At 35.6% G+C, this 18,529-nt stretch overlaps 1 protein-coding gene across 1 annotated transcript in view; it reads left to right on the top strand.

Annotated features, from left to right (window-relative positions):
- The first annotated feature begins 243 nt into the window (after positions 1–243).
- ATAD2 (ATPase family AAA domain containing 2) overlaps positions 244–18,529 on the top strand; it is a 58,388-nt gene continuing 40,102 nt past the window's right edge. The window contains exons 1-8 of the mRNA XM_032467718.1: positions 244–452; positions 9,186–9,334; positions 14,168–14,217; positions 15,566–15,731; positions 16,033–16,135; positions 16,385–16,472; positions 17,250–17,438; positions 18,056–18,173. Coding sequence (XP_032323609.1) covers positions 285–452; positions 9,186–9,334; positions 14,168–14,217; positions 15,566–15,731; positions 16,033–16,135; positions 16,385–16,472; positions 17,250–17,438; positions 18,056–18,173 — 1,031 coding nt within the window. The 5' untranslated portion in view covers positions 244–284. The remainder of the gene's footprint in view (positions 453–9,185; positions 9,335–14,167; positions 14,218–15,565; positions 15,732–16,032; positions 16,136–16,384; positions 16,473–17,249; positions 17,439–18,055; positions 18,174–18,529) is intronic.

Here is an 18,529-nt window from a genome sequence, read left to right on the forward strand (position 1 = left end):
CTCCCGTCGCTTTCCGCTCGGGCCCTCGACACTGTCCGTGCGGGCTCTCCTCAAATTCGGCCCTAAGACCTTCGCTGTACAGATGGGAGGAAAGTTTCGAGCCCGCTGTCGTAGGGTGGTGGCGTGGGCGGGACTGGCGGCGGAGGGATTCCAGACGCGCGCTCTGCGGCCGTCGGCGCGGAGCTTGTGGCGCCAGAATTCGGAGCGCGGAAGAGCCTGAGCGGCTGTTGCCCGGCCTCGGGTGCGTCTCCCGCCGCGGCCGCCGGGGCGAGGAGGCAGAGAAGATGGTGGTCCTTCGCAGCAGCCTGGAGCTGCACAGCCACCCCGCCGCCTCGGCCACGGACTCCCTGGACCTGTCCAACGAGTTCCTCAGCCTGGAGCAGATCGGCCGGAGGCGGCTCCGCTCGGCCGGCGCCGCTGAGCAGTCCGCCGTCACCGCGGCCGCCGCAGGCGTGAGTACCGGCCTGGGGCGGACCCCTCGGGCCGGGCCTGGGGGACTGTCCGCGGCCCGTTGCCCGAGTGGGGCCTCGGGGGATGGGCGGGCGGTCCGGGTGACAGTTGGCGCTGAGGAGGGGGCGGGTTGGCCGGAGTGTGGTGGAGGACAAGTAAAATGGAAGGCTTCTCGAGATCGGAGCCCGAAGGGGGGTGTGGGTCGGGTGCGAGATGGGGCTGACTGGAGGAGGGCTGAGCAGTGCGTTACTGCCTACTTTTACGCGAGAGGAAACCGAAGCCCTACGCAGACGAAGTGCAGTTGGAGGCCGAACCTTGGCTTGGGGGCTGCCCCATCCCCCATCTCACACCCTTCCCTAACCAGTCGCCCAGGCTCCCGCCCTAGGTTCGCAGCGATCGAGAGCCAGAGGCATTTACTGACCGCTTACTGTGTGCGTAATAAGTGTTTTAGGGGCCGCGGGGGATAGAAAGATTTTAACAGGTTCCCTGACCTTCATTTACGATCCAGAGAGGTTCGGTAATCAGCGCAGTGACTACTACCAGGTTGCGTAATGTGAAGGGATGGAGAGCAACGTTTCACGTACATCCTCTTCACTTGGGCATCATAACGGCTCCATGGGAATGGAGAGTTATGATATTTATCTTACAGATGAAAAGCGGACTCAAGAAGGTAATCAGTAAGTGGTGGATCTAAAATTAAATTGAAACTTGGATTCTCTGCCTCCACCACCTTTCCCTTCCTTTTACGTCATGCTTCAGTTATGAAGAAGGTCTGTAGGTTTCCAAGCTGGTGGAGCAGTACAGTCTTCTTAAAAGAAGTGCTTCTCCTTCTGGGTCTGAAGTACCGTTAGGATGTTTGGCGGACTTAACGCCGAGGGAGAGTCCCTCCACCTCCCCACCCCAGCTGCTAAAAGAGAGGTGGAGGAGACAGCGTTAACAAAAGGCTGGAGAAATTGAGGAAGCAACGCTAGTGAAAGTTAAGGCAGCAGGAAGGAGCCTAGTTCTGTTGTAGGCGTGGGGGTGGGAAAATAAGACCAGAGAGAGGTTTAGGAACTGGAAGGTCACAGTGAGAGGCCAAGGAGAGGTATGTGTGGTGGGAGAGAGTGACAAAATGTAGATAGGGGAGTGGTCACTATATGAAATGAGTTGTCAGTGCTAAGGGGAATGAGAGAGCCTAGTCTCTGAAATTGTGATTCAGAATTGTAAAACAAATAATTTCCTGCCTTTCAGGATCTGTTTCTCAATCATAGGCAGAAGTTGTTAGAGCTCTGGGGAGGCTGGACACTTCTCCAGTGAACTCAGTCCCTTGAATTATTAACCTATGTTCAGAAAAGCTAATTATTTCAGTAAATATTGTTTATTATCTTCAGAATAATGTTAGATCCTGTGACTGTAATGTTGTATTGAATACTGGTTAAGTACCATAAAGAACTGTTAGCTTTGAACCTTAGGGTTCCAATAATGTGCAGTTTTCTATACTTGTTGAAAGGGGTGATAACCCACCATGTGGGTAGTGAGGACTAAATGTCATCATGCATGTAAGGAGATTACCTGATCACTTGGCTTATGATTAGGACTCAGTCATTGTCAGCTATTAAGACCACAGTCAATTTTAATGGCCACTCCATTTTTTCTGTTCCTCAGGTTAAAAATGTTACAGTCACTCATGACTCCTCTCATTTCATATTAGCAAATTCTGTTGGCTTTGCTTTCAAAGCCATTATCTCTTGCCTGGATTATGAAAATAGATTCTTGACTGGCCTCCCTATTTCCCACCCTCTAATGCCCTCCTCCCCCAGAAATCAGTTCTCAGTATAGCTTAAAGAGTGATCTTTTAAAGTCGAAACAGTTGGTGACTCCTCTGCTCAAAAATCCCTAAGAGTAAAATTTAAAATTTGAGGAGCAGTCCTACATTTCCTTGCCCCCTTCCCTCATGACGACATCCTCTTCCATTCTCCCTTTTGCAAAACCCAGTCTACTTTAGCCACTCTGGCCTAGCTGCTCCTTGAATCCCAAGACGTTTGCACTTACTCTACCTTCTGTTGGGAACACTCTCCCTAAATATCTGCATGAGCCATTCCTTTACCTTTTACCTTTTTTTAAATTAAAAAAAAAAAAAAAAAAACCTCAGAACTCATAGTGCTTAATGTGTTCCAAGAATTTTACAAATACTAACTCAACCCTGATAACCTTATAAGATATATGATTATCTTTGCAGGTGAGAGGACTGAGCCACAGAGACTTAAAGCTTGCTCAAATTCACCTTTATAATAATTGATAGAGCTGTGAGTCCTACCTGGGAGAACCTAGGAATCAGTCTCTTTCAAGTCTTTCCTAAAGTTCTACCTTTTTGATGATGCCTACCCTAACCACCCTATTTAAAATTACAGACCACTCATTGACAGGCCCCTTTACTCTGTTTTTTGTTCCCCAGCACTTACCTCCTTCTCAATATTCTGTAATTTCCTACTTTTTAAATGTTTTTTTTTATCTCTCCCCAAATCAGATTGTAACTCTATAGAGATTTGGATTTTGACCTTTTGTTTAGCTGTGAATTCTTGGCACCTCGAAGAGAACCTAGAGTATAGTAAGTGCGTAATGAATATTTTGTTGATTGTCTTGCCACATCAGTGGTATGTGGTGGTTGAGCAGGTGGCACTTAGCTCATTGTTGTATGGTGAAAAGGCTTTTTTCCAGGCTGGGATGTCCAGTGGGAATTACACCTTTTTGAGACATGGTACTCCTCTCTTCTATGTCTCCTCTGTAGAGGATTTTGACATGTGGCATTAAATGTTGATCCCTAGAGTTGAGTAACATGGCTTCCCTGCATTTGAGAGTACTTGTTTTGCAGTAATAATAAATAGTCTATTTTTGTTGGTTTGTATTAGGCTGGCCTTTGATTTTAGGCTTAGAATTTGCAACTTTTAGAACAAGGATCTGATAAGCTGGTGTTTAGAAGGGATTATAGTCAACAAATCAGGAGTTTGGAAGACCAGTTAAAAGATGTTAATACTAATAGCGACCATTTGTATAACACTTGTTAGGTGCCAGGCAAGGTACCTAATATTCACACATGCACTTTCTCCATAAAGTAACTATTACTATTATCATCCTTATTACAGATATGGAAACTAAAGTCTCTACCTTAAGTAACTTGAACAGTATTATACAGCTCCAAGTGACATGCCAAGAATCAATCCTAGGCAGTCTATCTTTAAGAGTTTGAGTTCTTACTGAGAACACTATTATCGCAATAGACCAAAGCAGAAAAAACTAGAGCGTAAGTTAAGGTGGTACTAAGAGGGACCGAGAAAAAGTCCAAAAGTACTGCAAGGGGTCTGAGAGTTGTTCAGATACAGGGAGGGAAGGCAGTGTTTCCTGCTAAAGAGGTAAGCTGTATACCATTGGGAATATGATGCCAGAGTTTGGTGAGAAGTTAGGACTATTTTTCTTTGGGAGTCACCTATATAGACTTGATAGTTGAATTCTTGAAGGTGAATGAAAACAGGAAAACACAAAAATATTTAAGATCTGGAGAATTGGCTTTATTTTAAGGGGGAGAAGAGGATGAATTAGGTTTAAAAAGAGTATCATGTAAACAAAAGATCAAAGCAAAGAAAGGAGTGACCAACTTCATCGCAGTCAGTGAGGTAGAATTGGCGATTGGACTTAACTATTAGGAGATAGTTTTAGATCCACTGAAAGAGCTATAGAGTTAGAAACCAAATTACTGGAACTTGTGGTAGTTAATTGACCACACCAGTGCTTAAAGCTGAAGCTAAGGAGAGATATCACAGCCATTCTGTGTATAACATGTATACCATTGTGCATTAGAGTATACTGCTGTTCAAGCTTTCAAGAAGCCCTAAGTCTGGATGAATATATTTTATGTCAATATTATAACTATGGTTTTAAAAATCCTATTTAACCTCATTTGTTGAATTGATACTTGAATTGACTCAACCAGCTGACTCCCATTTATATTTTTTTGTTATGAATTTAAAGCTTGCCTGCTCTTTTGTGGAAAATTAACAGCGTTTCTATTATGCAGTTGTGTCTGCTTTGGGGAAGACCTTTTGTTACTGTTGCATGCTCCCTATACTAACTTACTGATTCTGCAAGATTATAACAGACTTTAAATTTAATGAAATGAATTTTTTCCTTTTTTAAAACCCTCACTTTTAAAGAACTATCAGTGCTCTCAATATTGAAGTATATTTTAGCCAAAGGATAAATGAGGACACTATATCTCTAGGTTTAGTTTTCAGATTAAGTATGTTTTCTTTGTTTTTCACCTGCTAGGAAAATGTTTTCTAGTAATACATGTTGCAAAAATATGAAAAATTGATAGTAGTGAAAGTCTCCATTTCAGTCATCCAGTGTTAATTACTGTTAATTGTTGGTGTTTAACTTACCTCTTGAGAATTATTTTGATTAGCTATGTTAAGATGGGACTTTTTTAATAGCTGCTGGTTCCTGCAGGAAATCAGATGTACACAAGATAGTTCATCTAGAGGTATTTATAATACATACAAAAAATGGCAGATAACCTAAATGTAATGTATTAAGCAGTTTGTTAAATAGATTCATGTAATGGCTGGAATACTGCTCATTTATTTTAAAAGATATTTGGAATAATATTTCATGACATGGGGAAATGGTTGTATTACTGGTAAAAAATTACAGAGCATAAATAGCATTATCCCAGTTTTAAAATTGTGTGAATATGTTTGCATAAGAATGGTTTATGCACCAAAATGTTAATAGTGGTTATCTGTGGGTAGCTGGAATTAAGGGTGACAGTTTCATCTCTGCATTTCTTCATTATGTGATTATAATGTACACATATTGGTTTAATTTTTGTTGCTTTTATATGAAACATTTTTGGAAGTTATTGATACTTTTAAATTCCCAAGTGTGTACTTCTATATAGGTGATTCCCCAAAAACCTGTTTTTTGTTTTTTTCTCCATGCTTTAAGAAGAGCCTTTTTAAAAACTTTTTTTTAATTAATTTTTTTTAATTGATGTATAGTCAGATTACAATATTGTGTTAATTTCTGGTGTACAGCATAGTGATTCAGTTATACATATGTATATTCCTTTTCATATTTTTCATTATAGGCCATTCCATGGTATTGAATACAGTTCCCTATACTGTACAGTAGGACCTTATTTTTATAAGGAGAGCTTTTCTTGATGCCTAGTGCTTATTTAGGGAGAATGAACTAAGCCACTCACTATGCAAATCAAAGATATACTTATACCACTTATAAGATTAAATCTTCCAAGTTTCTCAGAGAATCTTTTTTTCCCCAGTATTTAGCACCCCCCTCTTTTCTTTTTTCCTATGGAAACAAACCTTTTTTAATTATTCCCAGGAATGTGGTGACATTTGCTTTTTTTTTAATTGTAATAAAATATAGATAACAAAGTTTATCATTTTAACCATTTTAAGTGTACAGTTTTATAACGTTAAGTACATTCACACTCTTCTATAGCTATCACCACCCTCCATCTCCAGAAATTTTCATCTTCCTAAACTGAAACTCTGTACCTATTAAACACTAACTCCCCATTTTCCCTCCATTCAACCCCTGGCAACCATCATTCTACTTCCTATATCTCTTTGAATTTGACTATTCTTGAAGCCTCATAAGAAGAAACAATTTTTGTTCTCATGTGACAGACTTACTTCACTTAGCATAATATATTCAAGGTTCATCCATGTTACTTCAATGTGTTAAAATTTCCTTTATTTTTAAGACTGGATAGTATTCTGTTGTATGTACTATGTATATGTGTGTGTGTGTATATGTGTGCATTTTATACATTCATTTGTTGATGAACAGTAAGATCGCTTCCACGTTTTGGCTGTTGTGAATAATGCTTCTGTGAATATGGGCATTCAGATATCTGTTAAGTCCCTGCTTTCACTTCTTTTGAGTATATCCCCAAAAGTAGCATTGCTGGATCCTACAGTAATTCTGTCTTTATTTTTTGAGGAATTGCCATATCATTTTCCACAGTGGCTGTACCATTTTACACACAAGGGTTCCAGTTTCTCCACATCCTTGCCATCACTTATTCTCTCTCTCTCTTTTTTTTTTTTTTTTTTTTTGATAGTGGCCATCCTAATGAGTGTGAAGTGGTATCTCATTGTAGGTTTGGTTTGTATTTCCTTATGACTAGTTATGTTAAACTTCTTTTCACATATGTATTGGCCATTTGTGTGTATTCGTTGGAGAAATTTCTACTCAAAATTCTTTGCCCATTTAAAAATTTTTGTTGTTGTTGTTGTTAGAACATAGGAGTTCTTTGTATATCATAGATAGCGATTTTTGGTCACAAATATGGTTTGCAAACATGTTCTCCTATTCCCGGGTTTCTATTTCACTCTGTTGATAACGTCCTTTTGCGTAAAAGTTTAAATTTTGATGAAGTCCAGCTTACCTATTTTTCCTTTTGATATCTGTGCTTTTGGTGTCATATCTAAGAAATCATTGCCAAATCCAATGTCATGAAGGTTTTCCCCTGTTTTCTTCTGAGTTTCTAAAAATTTTTTTAGCTCTGTAATCTTTTACATTTTTAAGCTGCCATCTAAGCTCCCTCTGCCCCCATCGGTTTAAATAGTTACAAAGAAAATCATTTCTGTCATCTTTTAATGTTGACTTTTTTTTAAGTATTACATCAGACTTTAAATATCCACTGGAGTCTAGAAACCATACTTATTTGATACATGTCTTGAAACAAACAAAAAAATACATGAACAAGCTCTTTTAGCAGTCAGAAATTTTACCTTATTTCTATTTTTCCCTCTTTTAATTTGTATTTCCAGTTCACTTAACATAGCATTTTATCTTGATATGTTTTTATGCTGAAAAGTCATTTAATTATCCTTTCATACTTGTAAAACAAAATTTGAAATTTTTCCGCTTTTCTGTGATGACAACGCTCCAAGAAATCAAAATTTTCCATATTGAATTACAATTATTAATATTCAATTGAGCAAAACAAAAAAACCCTACTTTGATTTAAAATGATTAAACATAGGAAGTAATACTTTGTTAGAATTTCCTGTGGTTGAAGACCCCCATCCACACCAGTTAGTTTATGTATCTGTGGATGAATCTTACTTATTGCTGAAGACAGTGTTTTGGCATCCATTTCATTGTTTTAATAAATGTAAGCACTGAGAAACATTGTTCACATAAATAAGTAGATAGTAATGAAAGGAGTTTTGTTGCAGTGCACTCAGTTTTTCTGGCTTATATTTGGAAAATCACTTGACAAACATTTTTAATGGTCTCTTAGCTTGATTAGGTCTCCTTTCAATTTTGTTGAAAGCAAAGAATTGGAAACCACCTAACAAAGGAAAGGATTTGTTGCCTAGCTTAGCCATTCAATTTCTTAACACCTACACTAATGTTTTTCTTTGTTTGGCTTTACGAAGGTTTCTCATGACTTGAAGCAGTCCACAATAGTAAGATTCAGAATGAGTGAGAGGCTCTACTTTCTTTTCTAAAATGGGAGGTAAATGAAAGAGGATGCCTTGTATTAAGGTGCTTTCTCAGACAGATCAGTTTTAAGAAAAAGTACATATGGAAGTTGAGAAACTGAAAATAGATCCCCTTACAGTTTTCCTTGGAAAGTCTTAAGTTACACTACACCCATCTAAGATGTAGATATTCATTTTAAAAAGAATACACCTACCTAAATGTGTAGTACACTGATAAAAGTGGGAACAAATCATACATATCACTTAATATCTTATGAAGTACCTGTCTAATTCTTACACGGATCCTCGTTGTATAAATATCCTTACTTGTGGATTAATCAAATATTGTGCATGAAACAAAATTAAACAACACAATGTCCTAATAAAACTAAATGAATGACCAGATAAAGCCAGCCTAAGGGGCATAGGGGCGCACTAATATTTCATTTAAAAAAAAACAAAACAAGAACACTGCTTGCTTTTCTGAAACTGTCCATTTTTAGAGTAGTAAGGCATAGGATTATAGACTTTTCAGGCACTTGTGCTTTCTTTTTTAATGTAAAAGTATGCTCTATATGATTTCAGAGAGGCATATATGAAATTTTGAATACTTTATGACAGAACTTCTGTAGCTCATAAAAGCAACCCACTAACTTAGAGAGCCTCTAGTCTATTGAGCAAAAATAAAGTTAAATGGAGCTTATGGTTTTTACAACAGATCAACATACCTAAACAGTTCTTAAATTCAGTTGTTGCATTATCTTGGAGAAACTGTTTGAGATAGTAGTAACTCATTTTTGTCATCCAAGCCAAAAATTACAGTTCTGATTGTTCACTCATTTTAAGGTTGCTGCCAGTGGTTGCATGACAGACAACGGTGTATCTGTGTATCTGTCTAATTTCTGTAGCTGTAAAATAAAAGAGTACTTAACTGTTATGAACTACTACAACTTTTTATCAGTGATCCAAAATTTCACTCTCCAGACTACTTTTACGAAATTGAACTATAAACCATCAATAAATCTTATACTAGCCACTTCCTAGACTTCGCTGATAATTGTTTATCATAAAATGATCATTCTAGATATTAACTATTATAGTTTCCTGAGGAGATTCAAAATGGTGTTGCACCAAAAGCAGTTGTTACAAACTTGTAATAACAGAGAAATCTTAGGAGGAGTTTAACTTGGGGATTTGACTGAAGAAAAATTTAATGGCTTTCTTAATTTTTTTTTAAAGGATGGGTCTTCAGTAAAGGAAGTTGAAACCTACCACCGGACACGTGCTTTAAGATCTTTGAGAAAAAATGCACAGAATTCTTCAGATTCTAGTTTCGACAAGAATATGGAAATAACAGAGAAACATGCTAATGGCAGGCATTTTACAAGGTAGTACAGGATGGGTGAATGCTTATTCAGAATCATTTAAAGTAGTAATTTAGGATTTACATTTAATTTTTAAGTATATTCTTAACCAGTTATAAAGAGTACAGGTTGTAAAATGTAATTTATTTGAAATGAAATTGTAACAAATGAGTATTAATTTAATTAAAAATGTAATATGTGTATAATCAGGTTTGTTTTTATTTTCTTGTTCAAAGATGATTCTGTGATATGTGTGAGGGCAGCTAACAAGATTGGTTGATACAGGATCAGTTCTAAGTACTTGAGTAATATAGAGACTTTGTGACTGTAACTTGCTTATGATATGTGGTATTGCTTCATAGTCTGTAAAAAGCCTTTCTAACTACTACTATTCAAAATAGTTATATATCTAATTGCTTGCTATCATCAGTTCTAAGTAATTTATGAATATCTGTGTTGGTATACTTCTAAAACTAGTCTTCACGTAGGTGGAACATGATTTTTTTTTTTTTTTTTTTTTACTTCTTTAATGGAACTAGATGCTTTATACATATTTAAATTTCTTTTCTCAAGAACCCAGAGATAGGTGGTATGAATCCCATTTTAATACTCAAGGAGTTAGTTTCAATGAATTAGTTGGTTATGTCGTTTGTGGGACTTGAGTTTGTTTGATCCAGGGTAAATTTAACTCCAGCTTTAATTACCTCAAAACATTCACTTTTTTCCCCATTTTGATGAGCTTAACATAAAGAGAGGGGAGTGCCAATTAGAATAAAATTTGTTTGATGAGATAATTGTTTTTACATTAATTCTTCTCATAAAGAATTTACTCATAATGGCTTAGAAAACTAGAATCCTCCTACTCAAATAAAATTTTGATTCTTATTTTGTGTAGCATATTTTCCAAATAAGTGAGGTGGTGCCCTTTTAAGTTTACTTTTTGGTCACTTTTTTAAAAAATTACTGAATTGGTCTCATTTATATTTAAACCTGCATTTTACTTCAGCCACTATTTATGGCATTCCTACTGCTGTATTTCATGGAATCCAAGGTAGCAACAATTGAAACACACAACATTATTTTATGAGACAGTGAAAAAGAAAAATAAACACTAAGTCAATTGTAAGATATCCCAATTTGAAAGATGTTAAAATAGGGGAGAATGTACAATTTTTAGAGTTGATGAAATATGATTTAAGCTACCCCATTATTTCTGAAAATTGAACTCTTCTTGTGTGGGGTGTGTGGGGTCCATGAGTTCTCTGAGAATGAAAAAATGTGTTTCATGATCTGAAGGAAAATAAACATTCTGAATGATCTAAATTGCTACTTTATAAAAAACTAGTCATAAAATTTCAGTTATGTTTACAGTTGGCACCAAGTAGTAGTACTTTAGTTATCTCAGGTTCATTAGATAAGATCTAGTCTAACCTTAACACATAACGATGCATCTGCTTCTAAGAGAAAGCTTGGTGGTGTGATGTCATGGCATGCTGTTCAAATGAAGGTTTGGAGCACTTCATATAAAAAGAAGTGGATGAATTGTCATCATGATACATAACAAAAATGATATATATCATGCCAAATTCAAGGGAAACTGATAGCAATCTGAACCACATTCACACAGCAAATGGCTATTTTGTTTCAGCAAAACCTGCAATGTATTCTGTTAATACTTTTGTTGGTGGTTGGTTTTATGGTTTTATTTGTATAAAACTTAAATGAATTTATATCTAGTGTGGCTTGTACATAGTCATAAAAAAATTAATGTTGAAAGTCCTCAAAGTCTGTCTTTAGAAGGCTCTGTATGTTATTCATGTTTGTAAAACATTGACTAGACTTTATGCTCAAAAGATAGTAAAGAGCTGTATTAAAGTAAGTGCTTTTTAAATCCTGATTTAAGGATGAGTGACTTGGTAAATTAGATTCCTTCTAAAATATATTGATTTCCTGTCTTTTTATTAATTATTTAAAAATCATGACTTACTGAAATCTAATTCACATACCATAAAATTCACGATTTTAAAGTGTGTAATTCAGTGGTTTTAGAATATTCACAATATTGTGCAATCATCCCTGCTATCTAATTTCAGAACATTTTCATCACCCCAACAAGAAACCCCACGCCTGTTATTCCCCCACCCCTGGCCCCTTGGGAACCATGATCTACTTTCTATCTCTGTGGATTTGCCTATTCTGGACATTTCATATAGGTGGAATCATACACTATATGGCCTTTTGTGTCTGGCTTCTTTTACTTGGTATAATGTTTTGAAGGTTTATCTATAGTGTAGTATTTATCAACACTTCATTCTTTTTATTGCCAAATAAGATTCCATTATGTGAATATATCACATTTTGTTTATTGACTCATTTGAATTGTTTACGCTTTTGGGTTGATATGAATAATGCTGTGAACAGTGGTGTACAGATTTTTGTGTGGACATAAGCTTTAGATTCTTCTGGGTAGAAATGAATTTCTGGGCTAAATGATAACTCTGTTTTAATGTTGAGGAACTGCCAAACTTGTCCAAAGCCACTATACCATTTTACATTCCCACCAGCAGTGTATGAGGGTTCCAGTTTCTCTATATAGCTTCACCAACACTTGTCGTAGTCTGTCTTCAGTTTTAGCCATTTTAGTGGGTATGAAGTATCTCATTGTGGTTCTTATTTGCATTTCTTTGATAGCTAATAATGTTAAGTATCTTTTTATGTACTTATTGGTCAGCCATTTGTATTTCTTCTATGGAGAAGAATTCCTATCTTTAAAAAAAACTCCCTGTATCCCCATTATCACAAAGACTATAATTTTATAAAGTGACAGCATCAGGACCTGTTTGTATAAGACTTACATAAAGTGGCCTGTCATATTTTTAAATTCTGCTTTATGTAGTTTTTCTTATCAGGCTGACCTTTTTTGCTTTTGCCAGTTTGCCTGACTATAGTCATCTCTTTGCTTGCTTCCTTTCTGTGTTTTTTCACTCCACCACCTCCCCCTTGTTTTCAATCTGTTTGGAGCTCAAAGACCAGGGGACCAAGACTGGTAGAATAATATAGAAAGATTTGAGTAACTATGCCTTGAGGGCAGGATATGTATTTCTTTGGCCCTAGAATTCTTAAGTAGGGTCTAGTAATCATGGTTTTCAGGGGGCACATGAAACTTCTGAAATAAAGTTTAAACTTGTATGTGTATGTGCAGTTTTCTAGGGAGAAAAGATTTGCAGGAGTTGACAAAAGTCCAGACACCTGTTTTTGTAAATAGTTTCATTGGAACATAGCCGTGCCCATTCATTCTGTCTATGGCTGTTTTCCCGCTTCAATGTTAGAGTTGTAGGAGTAGTTATGACAGACTATATGGCTAACAAGCCTAAATTTTTTATTATCTAGCTGTTTAAGAAAAGGTTTAACAAACCCTGCAAAGGGAAAAGTGCTTCCCCTGCAGGCAAAAAAAAAGGAGGGGGAACACTGCTTTAATCTTTGTGTTTTTAGCATCTAATAGGGGGCCTAGTTAATAAAAGTATAGACCTGCATGGTATGGGAGGAGGGGCTCCTCTGTGAGAAATGTCTGTGAGCCTGGGAACAAACTAGGCCTTGACCTGTAGATAGATTACTGAAAGGTTTTTTATTTTCTTCTTGGTTCTTACCTGTGTTCCAAAAAGGTAGGGAACTAATGATGACTTACATTGTTATGAGGATGAGTTGACTTCTGGATAAGATGATTTTGTTTTATTTTAGGGTGTCACATTTGAAATTCCATGGGTACAGCCAGCCCACTTGCAAATATCTTGATACATAGGTTGATTAATAGATAGAGCCTATCCAAGTATGGAAAATTGAGTTCCTAAAAATAAGTTAATGAGACATATTGCTTTGCTTGCTCAGTGGATTTTGGGGAAAGGATGAGAGAAGGTTAGTTTTTTTAAGTGTTGGAAGATGTTCTTTCCAATTCAGCAGATTCTGTATGTCAGTTTGTAGGTGGGATATCTGATTCACAAATGTGACTGTTGCTACATGTGAATAATAATACATGTCATGTAAAGACTGTAGCCAGCAAACGTTCCTAGAAGGAAATTAACATATCACTAAATTCTTTGAGATGTTCATAGTTCTGTGTATAGTCATAAACTCCTCAAGGATATGGGGCCACTATACCCCTGTGGTATAAAACACATTGTCTCGTTTTTACTCAGTGCTTACTAGTTCAATTGTACCTAAATACTTGGGTTAAGGATTTCATTTCTTATTTTAAGTAAGATACTTTGATTTGATTAATTCTGTTTAGCTAAGAGTTAATGCATATGGTTAGCCCTCTGTATCTGTGGGTTTTGTATCCACAGATTCAACCAACCATGGATCAAAAATACCCCACCAAAAAAAATTCCAGAAAGTTCCAAAAAGCAAAACTTGAATTTACCACTAGCTGACAACTATTTATATAGCATTTACATTGCATTAGGTATTAAAAGTAACCTAGAGAGAATTTATAAGTATACCAAGGATGGGCATAGGTTATATGCAAATAAGACACCCTTTTATATGAGACTTGAGCACCTTCAGATTTTGGTATTCATGGAGTGGGGGTTCCAGGGATTCTGGAACCAGTCTCCTACTGATACTGAGGGATGACCATATATCGTTAAATTTCACAGCAGAGTTCTCAGCCTTTGTTTAGCCATCATTTATATAAGCATAGATATTCTCAAGCTAATTTTTTTCCTTTTAGGTTTTTTGGTATCTATAGGTATTTACCCTCCAAGCTCATTTAGCTTTTGTCCTAGTTTGTAGTGCTATGAGATATAGGATTTAAAATTATGTCAACTATTTTGAATTATTTAATGTATTTTTTTCATATAGGCAGTTGGCCAGACAGCAGGCTGATAAAAAAAAAGACGAGTGCAAAGAAGGTAAGTAATGTTAAGGCATTTAAACATGTAATTCATTTTTTTTACAGGTATATTGAGGTACATGTAATAAACTCTCCATATTTAAAGTGTATAGTTTGTTTGGTTTTGACATAAGTGTGTGCCGTGAAACCACAATAAGATAATGAAGATAACTGTCACCTCTCAGATTTCCTCAGGCCCCTTTATAATCCCTCCTGGCTCCCCTGGCTCCTCTCCATACTCTCCATGCCCCAAGATTCCTGAGCAGCCATCAGCAATCTACTTTTTGTCACTATAGATTAGTTTGTATTTTCTAGAATTTTGTATCAGTGGAATTACATAGTTTGCATTCTTTTTTGTCTGAGTTCTTTTACTCTACATAATTACTTTGAGTATTATCCACGTTGTTGGTTTTTATTGCTGAGTAGTAGTCCGTTATATGGATATAGGACAATTCAGTCTTTTTCTTCCCTCAGTCTTATTGTGATATAATTAACATGTAATATTGTGTTAATTTAAGGGGTACAACAAATGTTGATTTGATACTTATATATATGTATATATTGCAGAATGATTACTACCATAGCTTTAGCTAACACCTGCATCCTGTCACATAATTACCATTTCTTTTTTGTGCTGAGAATATTTAAGAAATCGCTTTCTTAGCAACTTTCAAGTATACAATACAGTATTATCAACTATAATTGTTACGCTGCATATTAGAGCTTTATGACTTGCTTATCATATGGCTGGAAATTTGTACTTTTTGACCAACAATCTGCCCTTTTCTCTCACCCCACCACCCAGTCTTTTGTAACCATCATTCTAGTCTCAGAATGAGTTCAATTTTGCTAGATTCCACATATAGGTAATATCGTTCAGTATTTGTCTTTCTCTGACTTGTATTTCACTTAGCATAATGCCCTCAATTTCCAGTCATCATATTGGAAATGGTAGGATGTCCTTTCTTATGGCTGAATAATATTCTATTGTGTGTATATTCCACGTTGTCTTTACCCATCATCTATTGACAGATCCTTAGGTTGTTTCCCACAATTTGTTTATTCATCTTTTGATGGACTTTTGGGTTGTTTCCATTTTGAGGCTGTCACCAACTACTTTGAACATTTGTGCGCAAGTCTTTGTATTATATATATCTTTCCTTTTCTCTTGAGAATGATATGGCTGGATTGTATGGTAGGTATATGTTGTAACTTTTTTTCCTCCCTAATATTTTTAAGGATTAAGTTTAAGATACTATAATTTTGTTATATGAAAGTGTAGCTGTTCAGTTGTTCATTTTAGAATACATTTATAAGTTCTGTTATTTCAAATCTTTCCATTTGCTTTTATATATACATCTATGAAGACAAAGTGATTCCAGTTACTCGGTCATTGAGGACTAGAAACATTGTTCAAAATACAGAACACTTGCATGAAGAGAATGGTGATGTTGAAGTTCGCCGAAGTTGTAGGATTAGAAGTCGTTATGGTAGTGTGAACCAGTCTGTGCTATTTGACAAACTTATAACAAAGTAAGTAAAAATTATTTAGATCAAGATGACTGACCTGGCAAAATTTTGTTGGGGACTAGATTTTGACTAGCATAAATATCTAACGCATTCAGCTTATGTAAATTGTAAAGGAGAGTTATCATTATGAGTATTTAAATTCTTGAAAAGAATATTTTAAAATATTTTTATAAAAGTGAAAGTACTTTTTGTAGCGATATTTAAAATCCCAGCACTCGAAGAATGCAGTGGAAGAAAAATTAAGTTTTTTAAAATGTACTACTCTTTTACAATTTTAGCTTATATTCATATCAATTTTTTTAAGCACTGCTGAAGCTGTACTTCAAAAAATGGATGATATGAAGAAAATGCGTAGACAACGAATGAGAGAACTTGAAGACTTGGGAGTGTTTAATCAAACAAAAGAAGTAAATATATTCTTCCATTAAGGGGATAATTTAATAATCTCCAGTTTACCCTTTTTTCTATAGTACCTATCCATTTTTTGGTTAAATTATTTATCATTTTCTTCAGCATTTGTTTGATCAGTCACTAGTTATTGCTGGAGTTGTAAGAGTTTATAGCTGAAACTATATTTTAAGCAAGATTGGAAGATTCGACTGGATTTTTTTAAAAAATATACTAAATGTTAATGGATTTTACTTAAACATTTTTAGGGGAATCTTAACATGTACACAAGAGGAAAACAAAAAGGTATTCAAAGAACTGATGAAGAGACAACTGACAATCAAGAAGGCAGTGTGGGTTAGTCTTTTCTTTTGTTCTGTGTTCTGGGTTTGAATTTCAGTACTTTTTATTTAGTAGATTGTAGCCTTTTTATTTAGAAGCTGTGACATTTATAGTAATTGGATAAATCAAAGGGTTGGTTATAGTTTAAGAGAAAAATGGGGCAGGTGAGATAAAAGGATAATATGTTTTGTTGGGAAAGTATTTGAAATCAACAGTTCTAAAGCAAATGAAACTGGTTTGCTTGTTTAATACACCTACAGACAACATATCTCTATTTTAGTTAAAAGGTGATTAAAGTTAAGTTTTATTATTCTGTTTAGGAATTACTGCTGTGATTTATTATATTATCATAAGTAGATTATTTGAGTTATGCTGTATGTAACTCAGTGACAGCCAGAGGGCTGGATGGAATGTCAAACTTAAGTTTAAAAGGCAAAAACTAAGTGAGGAGATACTTGGATTTCTCAACATATTACATTAATGTGGAAGCTTAAGTATATAGTCCACTATATTCATGAAGTTAGCAGAAATACCATAAACTTTAGTTTGGTACTTACTGACAGAAGCCTTTTAAAAACTTTCTTTTTTCTTTCTTCTTGTCATTTTTAATTATACAGTTTTTTACTTCATTTTTAAACATCTTCATTTAATATTGCAAAAGAATTACAGATTCTTTCTGTGAACAATCTAGAAGTAAATACATTTTAAAAGGAGGATCTCTTTCTATCCCCCATGTTAAAAATTATTAACATTTTGGGGAGTATCCTGAAAGTAAATCTTTCTTAATGGTAGAATCATCTGAAGAGGGTGAAGACCAAGAAGATGAAGATGATGGTGAAGATGAAGATGATGATGATGATGAAGATGATGACGATGAAGATGATGACGATGAAGATGAAGAGGACGGAGAAGAAGATAATCAGAAACGATATTATCTTAGACAGAGAAAAGCTACTGTTTACTACCAGGCTCCATTGGAAAGTAAGTGCTATATATTTTTTTCCCAGGGGAAGATGTAATTATATTACCTTTATCTTTATTGCCCTTCCTCTGTTATCCTTATTTTTCATGTTTTCATTGTGCAGAGTACTCATGGCTATTGTCTTTCTTAACTTATCTAAAGTGTGCAGGAAGTTATTTCTTCTAAAGAAAGTTAAATGTTAACCTTGACCAAAGCAAATAATTGGACTGTTTTTGAAATTTCATGTCTGTCTTTAGATTTCACACAGCTTTGTACTTTATTTTGTAAAATTTGTATAAATAGGACTGCTTTTGATTGCTTGAGTAAAGTCATACCTTAATACTTATGATCATGTATATGCAAGGCTGATAATCAGCTGTTATGCATCAATACAATCATAATGGTTGTTTATGGCCAGTGTATGTTTTGGTTGGTTGGTGTCTGTGCTATACATATATATTTAACAGCAACCCTGCAGACATAAATGATTTAAAACATGAACAGTAAAATATTCTGTAGTGGATATGTACTAGTATTTTCATGGAAGACAGCACCTTTGTAAGTATTTAGATGAAGAGCAGAATTATCTCTATATATATTTATATGTCATATACATGTAATTTTTTTTTTCTTTAAGAACCTCGTCATCAGAGAAAGCCCAACATATTTTATAGTGGTCCGGCTTCTCCAGCAAGACCAAGATATCGGTTATCTTCTACGGGACCAAGAAGTCCTTACTGTAAACGAATGAACAGGTTTGGTCCTGAAAGAGTGATTGATTTGTGACAACTTAATTGTGGCTATGTTAGGGTAGGATTCTAGAGTTTTAGGATTGGGTGTATAAGGATAGAATTCTAGAATTGCATATATTTGGGAGAGTTAGTGCTATGCCTTTAATCCCCACTACCACTGACAAGCTTTTGTTTTCGCTAATAGGAATTATTAGTAACTACCACGGTAAGGTAGTTTATTCCATTGTTCCACACTTTATTAATAGAGAGCTACCTTTGTTTCATTGTTGACTGTATTCCTGTCTTGGTGTTAAGCATTTTACGTACACTGTTTCATTTAATCTTCACATTAAGTTAGAGTATAGATTAATCTTGTCCTC

This window comes from Camelus ferus, chromosome 25 (assembly GCF_009834535.1).
Source record: "Camelus ferus isolate YT-003-E chromosome 25, BCGSAC_Cfer_1.0, whole genome shotgun sequence".
NCBI lineage: Eukaryota > Metazoa > Chordata > Mammalia > Artiodactyla > Camelidae > Camelus > Camelus ferus.